This window comes from Alternaria hordeiaustralica (assembly GCF_023758085.1).
Source record: "Alternaria hordeiaustralica strain BMP 2776 chromosome Unknown scaffold_2, whole genome shotgun sequence".
Taxonomy (NCBI): Eukaryota; Fungi; Ascomycota; class Dothideomycetes; order Pleosporales; family Pleosporaceae; genus Alternaria; species Alternaria hordeiaustralica.
This window is the reverse complement of record NW_026056774.1, coordinates 812,606-826,392: the sequence shown is the minus strand read 5'-3', so window position 1 is coordinate 826,392 and position 13,787 is coordinate 812,606. Positions and strand designations below refer to the sequence as shown.

General features: G+C 52.9%; 4 protein-coding genes across 4 annotated transcripts; 2 read left to right on the top strand and 2 right to left on the bottom strand.

Annotated features, from left to right (window-relative positions):
• Positions 1-3: 3 nt before the first annotated feature.
• ATP7 (ATP synthase d subunit) lies at positions 4-769 on the bottom strand (the record flags this gene model as incomplete). The annotated part of the gene is made up of 4 exons (XM_049384368.1): positions 4-33; positions 89-175; positions 231-626; positions 758-769. 4 exons carry the CDS (start codon positions 767-769, stop codon positions 4-6), a joined length of 525 nt encoding a protein of 174 aa, XP_049247724.1.
• Positions 770-1,367: 598 nt separating this feature from the next.
• Positions 1,368-2,142, top strand: SAR1 (COPII coat GTPase; the record flags this gene model as incomplete). Its single annotated transcript, XM_049384367.1, has 6 exons — positions 1,368-1,376; positions 1,430-1,455; positions 1,511-1,531; positions 1,578-1,616; positions 1,668-1,777; positions 1,826-2,142. The coding sequence occupies 6 exons, from the start codon at positions 1,368-1,370 to the stop codon at positions 2,140-2,142; spliced, it is 522 nt and encodes a 173-aa protein (XP_049247723.1).
• Positions 2,143-4,715: 2,573 nt separating this feature from the next.
• Positions 4,716-5,650, bottom strand: J4E84_001736 (uncharacterized protein; the record flags this gene model as incomplete). Its single annotated transcript, XM_049384366.1, has 2 exons — positions 4,716-5,358; positions 5,412-5,650. 2 exons carry the CDS (start codon positions 5,648-5,650, stop codon positions 4,716-4,718), a joined length of 882 nt encoding a protein of 293 aa, XP_049247722.1.
• Positions 5,651-12,056: 6,406 nt separating this feature from the next.
• Positions 12,057-13,389, top strand: J4E84_001735 (uncharacterized protein; the record flags this gene model as incomplete). Its single annotated transcript, XM_049384365.1, has 3 exons — positions 12,057-12,131; positions 12,179-12,342; positions 12,627-13,389. The coding sequence occupies 3 exons, from the start codon at positions 12,057-12,059 to the stop codon at positions 13,387-13,389; spliced, it is 1,002 nt and encodes a 333-aa protein (XP_049247721.1).
• Between the last annotated feature and the right edge of the window lie 398 nt (positions 13,390-13,787).

Below are 13,787 nucleotides of genomic sequence, written 5' to 3'. Positions count from 1 at the left end.
TGCTTAGAGGACGGAAAGATCGCCAAACTTCTCCTGCGGGGTTGTTAGCACTTGCATATGAACTGTCTTGAGTGTTCCAGAAACTTGCCTTGTAGCCGGGAACGGCCCAGCGACCCTTGGAGACGAGCTGCTCGGTGCGCTTGTCGATCTCGGGCTGAGCAGCTGCGACCTCGTCCTGTGATATCTGTCAGCCTCTTGTCCCTCACTTGCCCGTAACCGTATATACGTACAACAGTGAGATCAGCGAATGGCCTGGCATCCTCGATGTTCTTCAGTGTCTTCTGGAGGTCGCTCAACTCCTTGTCGACAACACTCTTGGTCTGCTCTGCGCTCTGGACGGCCTGGGCCTCGAAAGCCTCAATCGCCTTGATCTGCCTTCCTACATCGTATGTCTGGGGCTTGAAAGCGTTGAACTGCTTCTCGATGTCGTCGATAACGGCCTGGTTCTTGAGGATGCCGCGGTAGTGGTTGAAGTCGACGGTCTGGGACTGCTCGGAGAGAACGGTGACTTTGCGACGCGCATCGTCGTTGCGCTTCTTGAAGGACTGGAGGGCGGCGGCGGTTTGGCCCTTGAGGCCGAGCTGGGTGCCCAGCTTGGTCCAGTCGAGCTTGAGGGCTGCGCTACGCTACAAGAGGGGATATGTTAGTTTTCTTGTTCTGCATTTCGGAGGAGCCATTGCGGGTGGGGGGCTACTGCCGGCGCAGCAATTGGGCATTCGAGAGCTCCGACGGGTCTTCTGGAAGGGGTGTGACGTACTCCGACGGCCATTGTGATGGATTTAGACGGGGATGCGGTGGTTTCGGTTCGGGAGGGTTGATGTCCAAGTTCTTCGCGAGAGCTCGGAACAGCGCCGCCAAGGATCTGGTGCACGGGCCATTCGACTTCCGCCTCGATCGCGGCCATGTTCCCCCAACATTACCTTTCCCATTCACACTCTACACTTCGTTGCTACATTCTCAACCAACAGTCTAGACCCGAACAACTCTCATCAACATGTGGATTCTCGACTGGTAAGCCCCTTGCTATGTGCCTATATTGCTTTCTTACTGACCTCGCTCCAGGTGTAAGTTAACTACCCTCCCTCGTTATGTCCCGAACTGGATGGACGTATGTGTTCGTTGCCGTAGCACGGCAGAGCAAGATTCCTCCAGCACTCTCTCATAGCACTGCTGTCGCCTTCCGAGGTCAACGCCTACAACATCGCGCAAGGAAATATCAAGGCCAGGCTTATCACATGCGCATCGACACTATACCATCGCATATGTCCCGAACACCTGCCGGATCAACCAATGGCTTGCTTGGAACATAGTTGAACATGGGCTGACGTTTTGTAACAGTCTGGGATGTTCTGTCCTCGCTTGGACTCATGAACAAGGTAAGCAGGAGCATAGTCTCAACTTCACTACTCGGGCTAACACATCGTCACAGCATGCCAAACTCCTCTTTCTCGGACTGTACGCACTTCCACATACCAGCCAATTCAAATACGTATAGCTGACTAGGCTCCAGTGACAATGCAGGAAAGACCACGTATGGCTACCAAACTGGACACGCGAGCTTTCGCTGACACGATTAGGCTTCTGCACATGCTCAAGAACGACAGGGTCGCTGTCCTGTAAGTGAGATCTGGCCTTATTGTACAACTACCGGCTAACATATGGTCCAGTCAGCCGACTCTGCACCCCACTTCCGAAGAGCTCTCAATAGGAAACGTCAAGTTCACAACCTTCGATCTCGGAGGTCACGCACAAGCCCGCCGACTATGGCGCGATTACTGTATGTCAAGCCTGCCTGATCGGTTTGCATAAACTAACAATGTCCCAGTCCCCGAAGTTTCCGGCATCGTCTTCCTTGTTGACGCCAAAGACCACGAGCGTCTCTCCGAGTCAAAAGCCGAGCTCGATGCTCTTCTCGCCATGGAGGAGCTGAAGAACACTCCTTTCGTCGTTCTTGGAAACAAGATCGACCACCCCGACGCCATCTCCGAGGACCAGCTCCGTTCCGCGCTTGGTCTATACCAGACAACCGGTAAGGGCAAGGTACCGCTCGAGGGTATCCGCCCGGTTGAGGTCTTCATGTGCAGTGTGGTCATGAGGCAGGGATACGGAGAGGGTATCAGATGGTTGAGCCAGTACGTCTAGGCGGATTACTCCAGCAATTATAAGCACGCTAGGCGGACACAAAGCAGCGGGGAGCGCATGTGGCTGCACGTTGGCTCTCGATGGTATGAGTTAGATGCAAGTACATGCCATGGCTATCACATGCGTAGTAGATGTACTCTTACGGGCGTTGGCGTTAGCTCTTGGAATAATATCATATTGCACACCAACACTCGTAGTACGGTGCAGCGAAGGCTGGGTCGGCCCGAAGCGAGCGAGACCTCTATGTCGGTGCGTAACTCCAGATCACGCGCGACAATGACTCTATTCCACTAGTATGCGTGATGAATGACAGATATCACGCATCGAATACGGACACCTAAGGTATTCTGTTCCGAGATCATAGTCGCTGACAACGGTTTAGCATGATGAAAGAAACGTAACTCATCTTTGCATGCAACTCCCATGGATTTTGGAAATGCAAATTAGCGATGAGACTAAAGAACGAATATGTACCGACACAGAGATGCCACAACTGTATAATCGTAATCAAGCGTTACAGATATCAAATGTCCACCGTTTGATAGGGTCTGATACCTCGATTTTGGTACGGTAATTCACGTAACCAGCTCAAGCATGAGTGCAATATCAAATGTGCTAGATGCGTTGTACCAGAATTCCGAACACCAGATATGGAAATCGTGAATGCGGTTTTGGACATCCAGAAACGTCGATTAAGCGAAGCTATCTCGTGTTGGCTTTTTGTGGAAAGGATAAAAGATAGAAAGTTAGATCACTCCGTTCATTACATTAAAACGAGTCTCAGAAATGGAAACACGGTTTTGGAAAACCAAGAGCGCTAATTAAACAAATCGATCTCGTTTGGAGCTTTTGCAAGGAGTCATCTAGAGGCGCCAAATGACTACTTGCTAGAGTCAAAAACACATTTCGGAACTGGGAATGCAAAACTAAGGAATCAACAGTGTTGACTGGATGCTCTGACGCTTCGATGCACCGTCATCCGAGCCTTTTGCGAAAGAAGCTTCAGATGAACGAAATGACGATATCCGTTAGCGGATATCATGATCTCGAAATCACAATTACAGTTCCAATAAGCCGTCTGCCTTAACTAGATGAAGCTTCAAACCCCTACTTTACGATGCTTGGGCACGTATTTTGTTAAAACGATTCCCGAGACTACATACGGAATCCTGGGCGTTGGTTCAATGTCTAAAGGCGATATTTCGCAGACATTCTCACGGCAAGACACTTCAAGAATCCAGTTCACGATGTCCATAACAAGAAACCGAGTTCTCAGTGTCGAAAGCAGGTCACCGCCCCTTCCCCAGGCGTTCTCGCCACCTTGACACGGCACAGTCAAACCCCAACCCGCTGGTTCGTCCAACAACGCGTCTCGACCAAACTTTGTCTCCGCGGAAAGCCGAAAACCCACAAAGGATAACGCACCGCCACAGCTAACTCATCTAGCCCTGTTCAGCTACTATTAATATCTCCTCGAGAACTAAAGAGGATTCGATAATACGCTTGCTAGATGCGCTTGCTAGTAGTGTCAGAGACGGCGCAAGCCTTCCCACAACTCTAGTGCATGCACGCGTGTCAATCGATAACGCGGGCTGCAACTTAATCTTTGGTGGTTTGACACGTTGGCTGAGGGACTGTAGCTTGGTGGGTTGGGGTTATGGGGGAATAGCGAGGCAGGGACGGTGTGGGTATGCAGGGTGGGTTGACGACGTTTGTCTGTGGTTTTTCTTTTTTCCCTTTCCCTTGTTGTCGTCTTTCTTTGGAAATGTGTATATTGTGCCTTTGAGCTGTATCTGTTCTGTTCATGTATATAGGGCTGTGTGGAATCGTAGGAGCTGCATTGGAAGTGTGTGATGTGCAATTGACATCCTGATTTCGTACCGTGTAATCAGAGAATGTACCGGTACATAGCCCTTGCTGAAGCAACGTGCACGTGGGGTATATACCTCATCACCGGCTATTATGTACGTGCTCAAGATGCCTGTCAAGACATATGCGTGACACTGCATATTGGAGACTACATGCAGTAGCAAGCGAAAAGCGTACAATCGCCGGTGTGATGTGACGTGACACAGCTAGGATAGAGATCAGCATGCACCAGCAGGGAAATGCGCCTCTGCGGCACTGCGAAGGATGTATGTCGTCTGACTGTCTTACCGGGATTACCGCAGTAGCTTTGAAGGGATTGAGTAATGGGGTACATTTCTTGGAAAGCGGAGGATTTGTGAAGGGATTGGGTTGCGGGGTCAGAGGGCGCAGAAGGGCTGGTTATCACGGTAGAAGAATTGAGGAACATGTTGTGTTTTTTTATCCGTTTGTATTAATATTTTCATCGCATGGAGATGCGGGACTACCTATTGAACTAGCTAAGTCCGTGGCTTCTTTCTTAGAAACAAATATCCAAACACCATGCCGCCTATGCTTTAGCTATGTACATGATGTCGTAGATGCATGCAGTCATCAAGGAACGTTGCAAGGAAATCGTGTCATCCTCCACTACAGCCTTCATTATGTGGTCGTCAAAGCGACCATATCCCATGTTCATCGCGCGCGCTGAATGGAGCTCATCTCGCTTACAAGAAGAAGAAGAGGGCGAGGAAACCGGCAGCGAGAGCGCCGATGCTGGCAGTGCCAGTGGAGGCAGCACCAGTGAACTCTGAGAAGGGAGGCATAGTGGAGTTGGCGATCGGGGCAGAAGCCTGGGGCTGACCGTCGGAGATCTGGGTGACGAGAGGAGCGGAAGCCTGGGGCTGGCCGTCGGAGATCTGAGTAACGACGGGGGCGGAGGCCTGGGGCTGGCCATCAGAGATCTGGGTGACAACAGGGGCGGATGCCTGAGGCTGGCCGTCGGAGATCTGGGTAACTACAGCAGGCGAAGAAGCCTGGGGCTGACCGTCAGAGATCTGGGTGACAACGGCGCCGGGAGTGGAAGCCTGGGGTTGACCGTCGGAGATCTGAGTGACAGCTCCGGCAGAGGTAGCCTGGGGCTGGCCATCGGAGATCTGGGAGACGGGGCCGGTCTCCTCAGACATGGTAGCCTGGATGTGGATGGGAATGCACTGGGCACCAGTCGACTGGCTGTACAGGTTGTAGAAGTCTCCAGACAAGCACTGGTAGAAGACAGCGGAGCCCATCAGGGACATGGAGCCGTTGCTGCAGAGACCGAAACCTTCAGTCTCGCGAGCACCCTCCTGTACGGGTTGGTCGAACTGGAATCTGATAGTATGTTAGTACTGACTGAGTATGTCAGAGTGTTGTAGGAGACATACTGGTAGTTGGCGGCGATGTAACCGGTGCGACCAGCCTGGTCGGTCAACTTGCCATCCTCGAGAGACAGCTGAAGAGTACCATCAAGCTGGCGCCTGACCATCCTGGAGGGAGTGGTGGTGGCATTGACGGTGGTGATGGCGAAAGTGCCCGGGGCAGAGGACGCACACTCAGCGTCGGAGGAAGCCTGGGGGTAGGCAGCAACGGCAGCCGCGAGGCCGGCAGCGACGAAGGACTTCATTTTCGGATAGTCGGTTGGTGGTTGATATTAATGTATAGGGCGTACTTGACAGCGAGCGTAAGTAGCGACGAAGTAGACTGAGGAGCGAGGTATCAGTCACTTGATATACGATTGAAAAACTGTCGACGATGCTGGTAACCACGACAACGAGAGTGTGAGATGTTCTGGGTAGGTAAGAAACGCGGGAAGGTAAGACAGCTATATACTCAACACCCAGGCGAGTAGTTAGTCTGTTCAATCTACCTCATCGAGCATATCATCGCAGATCGGGCATGCACTGAAGCCTCAGCGCTTGAGCCAAGGCCATGGATCAACTCCACGCGTCAATGCAAAGCTACAACCGCCTAGCGTCGACGCTTCTGACGGCTGGAGAAAGAGGCTGGATAGAGGTCGCGCGTGCCGTAACGATAAACACCGCGGAGAATTCTGCTACATCATTGGATGTCCATTCATCCGACCCCTCAGTTAGTTCCCCACCATTTCGCTGAGAATGCGCGTGAACAAAGCCCGTCCCGCCTCTCGTCTAAACTTATCTCAATCCCAGCCCGTGAGTAACTTTGAACGCGATTGCTGCCATTGCATTGGCTACTCTGACGCAATGGTTTCAGCCTTCTGGTCCATGTATTCTGCCCGTCAATTGACCGGTGACATGCTGCCTAATGCAAATCTCGATGTGTTGAGCTCGGTATCCGTGGTATGCAACCTCTAAGACAGCTGCTCAACCGAAGTCTCGTAACTGCGGGTTTAGGACGATCGCTCCGTGCAGCATCCTAGCGTCTTCCTTAGAGCAATATACGTGCGTTCTGTAGGCCTCGATGTGGAGTGTGGCGGGGCGTCGTTATTCATCAGTTGGGTGCGTCCCATTGGCCGACATGCAGGCGGATCTGCAGGGTGGTGTTTGGTGAAAATGTAGCTCGCTCAATCGGACTATTGGAAGGCAAAATGCAAGGATGACGACGGATGGGATTGGTGTCAAAGAGACGAATGCCCCAATTGATGTCAAAGATCGGTTCCCAATTCGGAACGACGCTTACGTGCGCTAGCGCAACGCTTGTGGGGTACATGTGGCTTTCGCCTTCGCAAGTGTCTTCAGCCGCCCCAGCCCACCTTCTCCAGTGGAACCGTTGCTTGGGAACGCTTAGGACGGGCTGGGGGAGGCTGGCATGCTGGCCTTGCGGGCGCATATCGATAGTATGCCGCTTATTGCTCGCTGGCTGGCTGGCTGCAGGCTGGCGCATTTGCCTCCGTCGGCTGGTCAACCCTAGAGAACGCTTAGATTGTTGGGTAAGACTGGTTGCATTCGTGGGATTTTGTGCGGTGGAAACATGGCATTTGGAAACTATACCACTACTCTTGGCTACGATGTGAAGTTGCAAATATTGCAATGGTAGACATATCTGACATGAGATGCGCATGTGTCAGACGTACCATTGACGTCACACACTTGAGTCGTCCTCCACCCTCTGTGCTGATTTATCCCGCAATCGTGGCGCTAAGTAGCTGCACGCACTCGACAGCTAACCATCAGTAGTCATTCCCATTGCAGCTTCTCGTGCGGTCAGTGACACGGTGAGGCTTTCCGCGAGTGACGAAAGTAGGTTTGATCATCTGACCCCGCACAGCGCCTGCCTTTCTCAGACACGCATATGTACATCCAACACCGCGGCCAGCGTATGACAGGGAGCCGAGCCGAAGGGGTCTGTGTTGGTGAGGTTGTTCGGCCTCGGCGATCACGATCTCACGATGGATGGACCCTCCACGCTGATCCATGGGACAGTGGCGCGCCAACCGACAATTTAGTCCCCGCAGGGTCCTTCTCTACTTCCCTTCGGTGTCCTTTGGACTGGTACTCCGAGACAGAACCAACAAAGTCCGCCGAATAGTAGCTAGCTGCGCCATGGGTATGCCAGGCGTGGGATGCTCATGTACCTGGACCTAGGTAAAGGTAAAGGTTGCTTCGGCATGAGATATCCGGAACCATCGGCATCCGGTGGAGAAGACTCGGGCTACTCGGCCGCGGTATCTTTCGAGGATCACAAAAGTGCAAGCTTCACATAGGCGTTGCATGATATGAGCGGAGATCTCTTCGGCGCACTGTTCCGGCATCGCGTCTTGGACACATATCTGATCACAGTGCCTAAGAAGCCAACTCAAGTTAGTATGGGACACTGGCGTCAGAGGTACATTACATACGAGATATGTACCTATGGACTTGGCGACATCCCATGCTGATAGCATTTGGTGGCTGTGTGTAGTCTTGTCCGTCCCCCGCTATACGCCAGGATGTAGGCCGTGGAGAATGTGGTACAAGCCCCAGTCTTCACTGACAAGTCCAACTCTTGTCGAACCTTATCGAGACCTACTTGCCCTCCCCAGCACGTTTGACGCCTCCTGCTACATCGTTTGCACCTTTTTCAATGCTCGTGGATACATCGGCAAGGCCTCGTGCAACCGGCCGACCGGCACTGCCTGTGGCGCCCTCGACCTAAGCAAAGGCGCTCAGAGTCAGTATATTTTCATTTGTAGTTAGTACAGATCAATCTACCGTTTCGCCCAAGCCTCGTCCAACCGCGCCAACAACCCCTCCTAGAGTGTTTGTAACGCCGCCAACCGTATTGCCTACAGTGGACGTGACAAACTTGACGCCAGAAGTTACACCGCTTTCTTGCTGGCCGATAGGCATGTTGACGATTGGTCTTGGAGGTTGGTGGGTTGTTTGTTTGTTTCAGGGTGGTCGCGATGCTAGTTCCCGAAGATAGTAAAGTTTGTTAGATGCCGGCTAAGTGGTAGTGAGCTTTGGTGATATCCTGTAGCGTCTGTGCTGCGATGGTGCATTTATGATCCACGGATTTAGTGACGTCATGGGGCTTCGCAACAGCAGACGCGCGGTGCACGTTGGAAATCCTGCATCGTGCAACCGCAAACCTCGTCCTCGTGATCCCAGGCATGATCGCGACTCGGCCCGTGTCAGATGGCGTTTGCGTCGTCCAGTTGTCGCCCTCTCCGCATTATCTCGCGCAAGTACCAGCTGCGGACGCGGCAGCCACAGGCGTTGTCCGGGGAAGTTTCACGAACTCCTCATTGGCATAGTTCCCTCCTCGGCATCTGCATCAGAGATGACTGGCGTTGCATACACGATCGCCATCGACTGGCGCGACCATGGATCTCCTTGTTGTCCTGACAGCAGCTGGCAATCCCATCTTGACGCATGACACCAGGAAAATTTTCCAAAGTTCAGCTTCTTGCGATGGCATTCCGCGCGAGCAGGACCGATGCACAGCACCTCGAGAAGGTTTTCAGAGAAGCTGCGACGAGCTCGGTGGCCGAGTGCTCCTAGATCCAGATGCGCAGGACGCCTCGGCAGGCCGCAAGCCACGGAACGCGAGCGCAGAGGCTTGTTCGAATATCATTGGCAGCACACCGTTGTGGCCTGAACCTAAGGCAGCCATATCGTAGAGATACACAAGGCTGTCGCATTACTTGCGGCCGACACTCGCAACCGGCATCATGTTCTCTCCGACTGTAGGGCCTCATCGGGGCATACGGACGAGAAGCATGCGCGCATGCTCTCAGGCAACCCCTCTCGCTGCGAACATATGATGAACTGATTTCCCCCCAAGAGGTTCGATACTTACCTGTAGCTCGTCAAAGCTCGCCTACACTTCGATACACCCAGAAACAACGCCAATACACGATCGAACCACCTACGAATCGCGCGCCAAACGTTCGAGATGACGTCCTTGTTCCCACATCCTCCTTACGCCGAAGACCAGCCGTATGCGCGCAGTATCCTATACCTGCATGTCATGCGCGCTTCAGCCATGTCATTTTCCTTCTTTTCAATCCTCCAGTTTCCAGCCTCTATCATCGCAGCACGATACCGTAATTCCCCGATCGATTACGCTACAATCCTATCTCGTACGCTCAAGACTGCCGGTCGCGGCCTCGTTCTAGGAACAGCAGCTGGCGCGATCATGACATGGGGCCGCATGAGAGGCCGAGAGGAAATAGAGTGGAAAGATAGGTCATGGCGGATACTGGAGAATCATGGCGAAGTGAAAACAGATTGGGTCACACTTGGCGCGGCTGGGACCGGTGCTGCTGGGGCTCTGATCGCTGCACGGAGCGGCCGGGTGCCGATAACTGTTGGGAGTGCCATGCTGGGAGGAGCTGGTGTTGGTATGGGCACTGGAGTGCTGTACATGATCGCGTCATTCGCATCGGGGAGGAAGCCTGCTTGACGACGGGAGATGCGAAACTGGACCATGCCTCTGGTATAGAGTTGACCCACGACGAGCTCTTGGTAACGCCGAAGGCTATATGCTTGCATGCTACCGTCCAGTCTGGGTCGCGCTCAACATTTCCTGGTACTGGTATTCGGGCCATTTGAAGCTGCCACGCGGACCCTAGACCTTCGCGCCGCCCCGACACATGGCCACAACTGTAATATATCTGCTTATCAAAGCAACGATTCTGGACGGTCGAGTCATCGCAAGTTCAATTGTACATCTTTCTAGCAGTGCAACATTGTTGAGAAGTCACGCTTGCTGTCTTTCGCTGCGCAGCGTCTAGTGAAATCTCTAAGTTGCTGGACAGATCGGTTTTATGCATCTCGGGGAAAAGAGAACCACTGATGAACTGCGTCAAAAGGAAATCGTGTATGCGACATCGTGCGTTTCGGCGGCCAACGTTGCGCTAACCTCAAATAATTTTGAGGCTCCAACCTTCTACCGTGCTACGCAATCTACGAGCTCCGCTCCACGGTCTTATCTTTTTATATTTTTGCTTGTTTGCGTATCTGCGAGATTGACTGTTCACACATGACGGTGATGTGGTTTCACGCGTCATTGGCACCTTCTCTTTACGCGCAGGCGAACGACCTCGGTCTGACCTACTACCAGATGCAAACCTCAGGCCGTTGCACTTCTGGATGCGATACAGTGCGCCCATCAAGCTATTCCGCCCGCCGATGACCTCATCCGAGCAGGCTTCTTGTAGGTAGCCCAATATACGAGCGCACAGATCGCCGGCAGTTTCCCGTCTGATCTTGTTCGTCCGACTTCCGCTGTCGCAATGCTATTAAATGAAGGATACAGTATGACGATCCCAAGTGGGCACTGGGCGGAACGTCAGTGTGACCCTCTGAAACGGTCTTGGGCCGAGTGACCTCCGCCGTCGCATCGAGGGCGCGTTACCCAAAGCCGTTGTTCTCGAAACATCCCCGGAACGTGATACCTGTTGAACACGCTTGAGCTCCTACAATCTCCACGCATTCACGCAGACTGCTCCACCACGCAGCCTTTACCTCCGAGATGATATTGTCAGAATTGCGCCGTCGCCGTATTCGATTCTTTCGCTTGCAGACATCCCCACAGTCGTGCTGTCCGCTGCTTCGCATTCACTATATCTAACGCTCTCCATTGGGTCTTGCCCTTTAAGCGGCGGCCCCAGATTCGCTGCGACAGGGATCGGTTACTAGACACGCTGTGATCGGTCCAGGTTCCAGGATGAATACGTTACACCAAGTCCTCCGTACTAGCGCTGGCGGATGCCCACTTGCGAAAGAACAATTGGCGCCTGCACACAACACCCGCTTCTCATGTCTCTGACAGCCACGAACCGGACCGCGCAACAGGCCCCGTTGGACGTGTTCGGCTGCACAGTCTCCGAGATGTTGGAAGCCAGCCATCTCTCATGTAGTGCGCTGTTCGTGTAAGAGAATTAATTGAGAGGCGGCAAGTGCGATATCCAGACCGTCGCACCATGGAGTACGACCGGCTTCTATAGCGATGACAAGCCTTTTGAGTGGCATGTGTAAAGTGCAGCCAGCAAGCACATCCACGTGAGGGCGACCGACGGGAGACTAGACCGTTTGGCAAATAGAAGGGCCTCTGCTTAACTTGTTTCTGTAAGTGTTAATATGCAGTAAGTAGCAAATTGCGGGGGACAGTCTTGGGAGACACCCGGCTGTGCCTGCCTTGGGCGCGCGTAAGGGGACAAGGGTTTCGCAGCCCTTGACCTTGTTCCGGGTTTATATGAGGAAGCCCACCCACCAGCAGGGCGAGATGTGGTTTTCGCGATTTCTTCAGGTTTCTGAGAGTAGGTCGTCGAGATGCCTACCTATCCTCTTCAACTCACCTGCCTGGGGGTGATCTACGGCACTCCCCTTCTGGCTTCGATATTCGTTATTCTGAGGATATACACACGGCGGAAGCTGAACTTACGGTTAAGCTGGGGTATGGCGTTCAACATTCCTTGCGCAAACCGTACTGACGTGCTTGTACAGATGACTGGCTTATCATACTTCCGTTACTGCTTTCCATAGCCCTCATAGGGCCTTCACATCGACGTACGTACTGATGTAAGCGCCGACACTGGCTCTTACTGACCCTGAACAGATGTCAAGATGTGGCATGTTGGCGTACATATCTGGGAGGTGCCGCCGAATGAGATAGAACCAAACTATGACGAGTACTATGCCGTATGTCTAGTCTTACCGTGCTACGAAGAGATAACTAACAGCAGCAGGTTGTCATGGCGTTCAACCTCTTGAACATCCCCATACTACCGCTCGTCAAAGCGTCCATCATCCTTCTCCTCCTTCGGGCCGGTTCCGTTATTGAATGGCTCAAGCGAGTGCTCTATGCCATCTTGGTCTTCACTGTTGGAAGCGCATTGATACCATGGTTCTTGTACATCTTCATCTGTCCACCTCTAACTGGAAACACTTGGAAGCCGAGGACTTTCGGCAACCTGCATTGCATGGGCAGACACAAAATGGGAGAAATGTTGATCTGGGTCACATGCGCCAATCTACTCACCGATGTTCTGATCCTCCCGATACCTTTCATCATCGTGCGAAGGATGATGAGTGCTCGGTTGAGGTCCCGTTTGGTGGTATTGGTGGTGTTTACATGCAGTCTCGCGTAAGTCACACTGACCTAGTATGCGAGGATAATAGCTGACCTCTCCACAGTGTTACTGCCATCGGCGCGGCAAAGATCTACTTATCGTATCGCGACCGCCTCTACACTCTGTTCAACCCCGATTGGACCTACCCGATCGACTACTGCATCAACCACATTGAGAACAACGTAGCAATCATCGTAGCCAACATACCGATCCTACGCGGCCTCGTCACACGATGGATCTTCAACTTCCGCACCAAAGCGACGCCCATTGATCGCGAGTTTCGTGGTGATTGGCAACAGCAACAGCAACAACAACAACAACAACCGAGAAAGTCGGACGCTTCAGACTTCAGCCGCTACACAAGAAAGAACCGCGTGGTACAGAAGATCCTCCCCTGCATCCAGGATGATTTTTCCAGCAGCCTGGCATCGCGCTCCAAAGGCGACCTCAGCAGTAAGGTGGACTGCCGGCCAGATTTCCCACCTCGAATCTGCACCACAGGCGAACAGCGCTACCAGAAACGAAGCTACTTTCCCCGATCGCGAAGGAATAGCTTGGATCGGTATAGCACGGCCGACTCCTGCGAGAAAGGTGACATATTAGAGACGGTTAGGAGTGTGGGTAGTTTGGGTTCTGCGCCAACGCTCGTGGAGAGCAAAGATGCGTACACAGAGTGGAAAAGCATGGACAGCCCAACGCTGAGCCCCACAGCGAGGTTCTCTACGCAGACATTGTGCCCCATTGCGCCGTTGACGCCGGCGAGGTTGCGGGGGATTGAAGATGATGAGGTTGATGATGAGATATACCCATACCCGAGAGCATTATGATACCATAGCGAATGAACAATATACGATGAATCTTGATATCTGTAACGTTTCGCCGTGCTCAGGTTCAAAACTCAGCTACACATTCTCATCAACAATCTTGCAAAACTGCAAGACACCACAAACCCAACCCGCCCAAACAACGACCCGAAAAACTCTCACCCTCCTCGACCCAACCCCAGACCCCTTCATGTCGGCAGTCACAAATCTGGTACGTACCTACCTTTACGCACACCCAAGTCCCGTACGCCCTATCCGAGTGGCGGGTTTCCGTTGTCTCCAATTTCAGTAAAGTTACGTTAGCCAGCCCCCAGCATCCAACCACACCACGGCGGCGCTCAGGCCCGTTTGTCCGCAGGGGTGCGCATGGCGAGCGATGGATCTGGGTATAACCGTCCAAC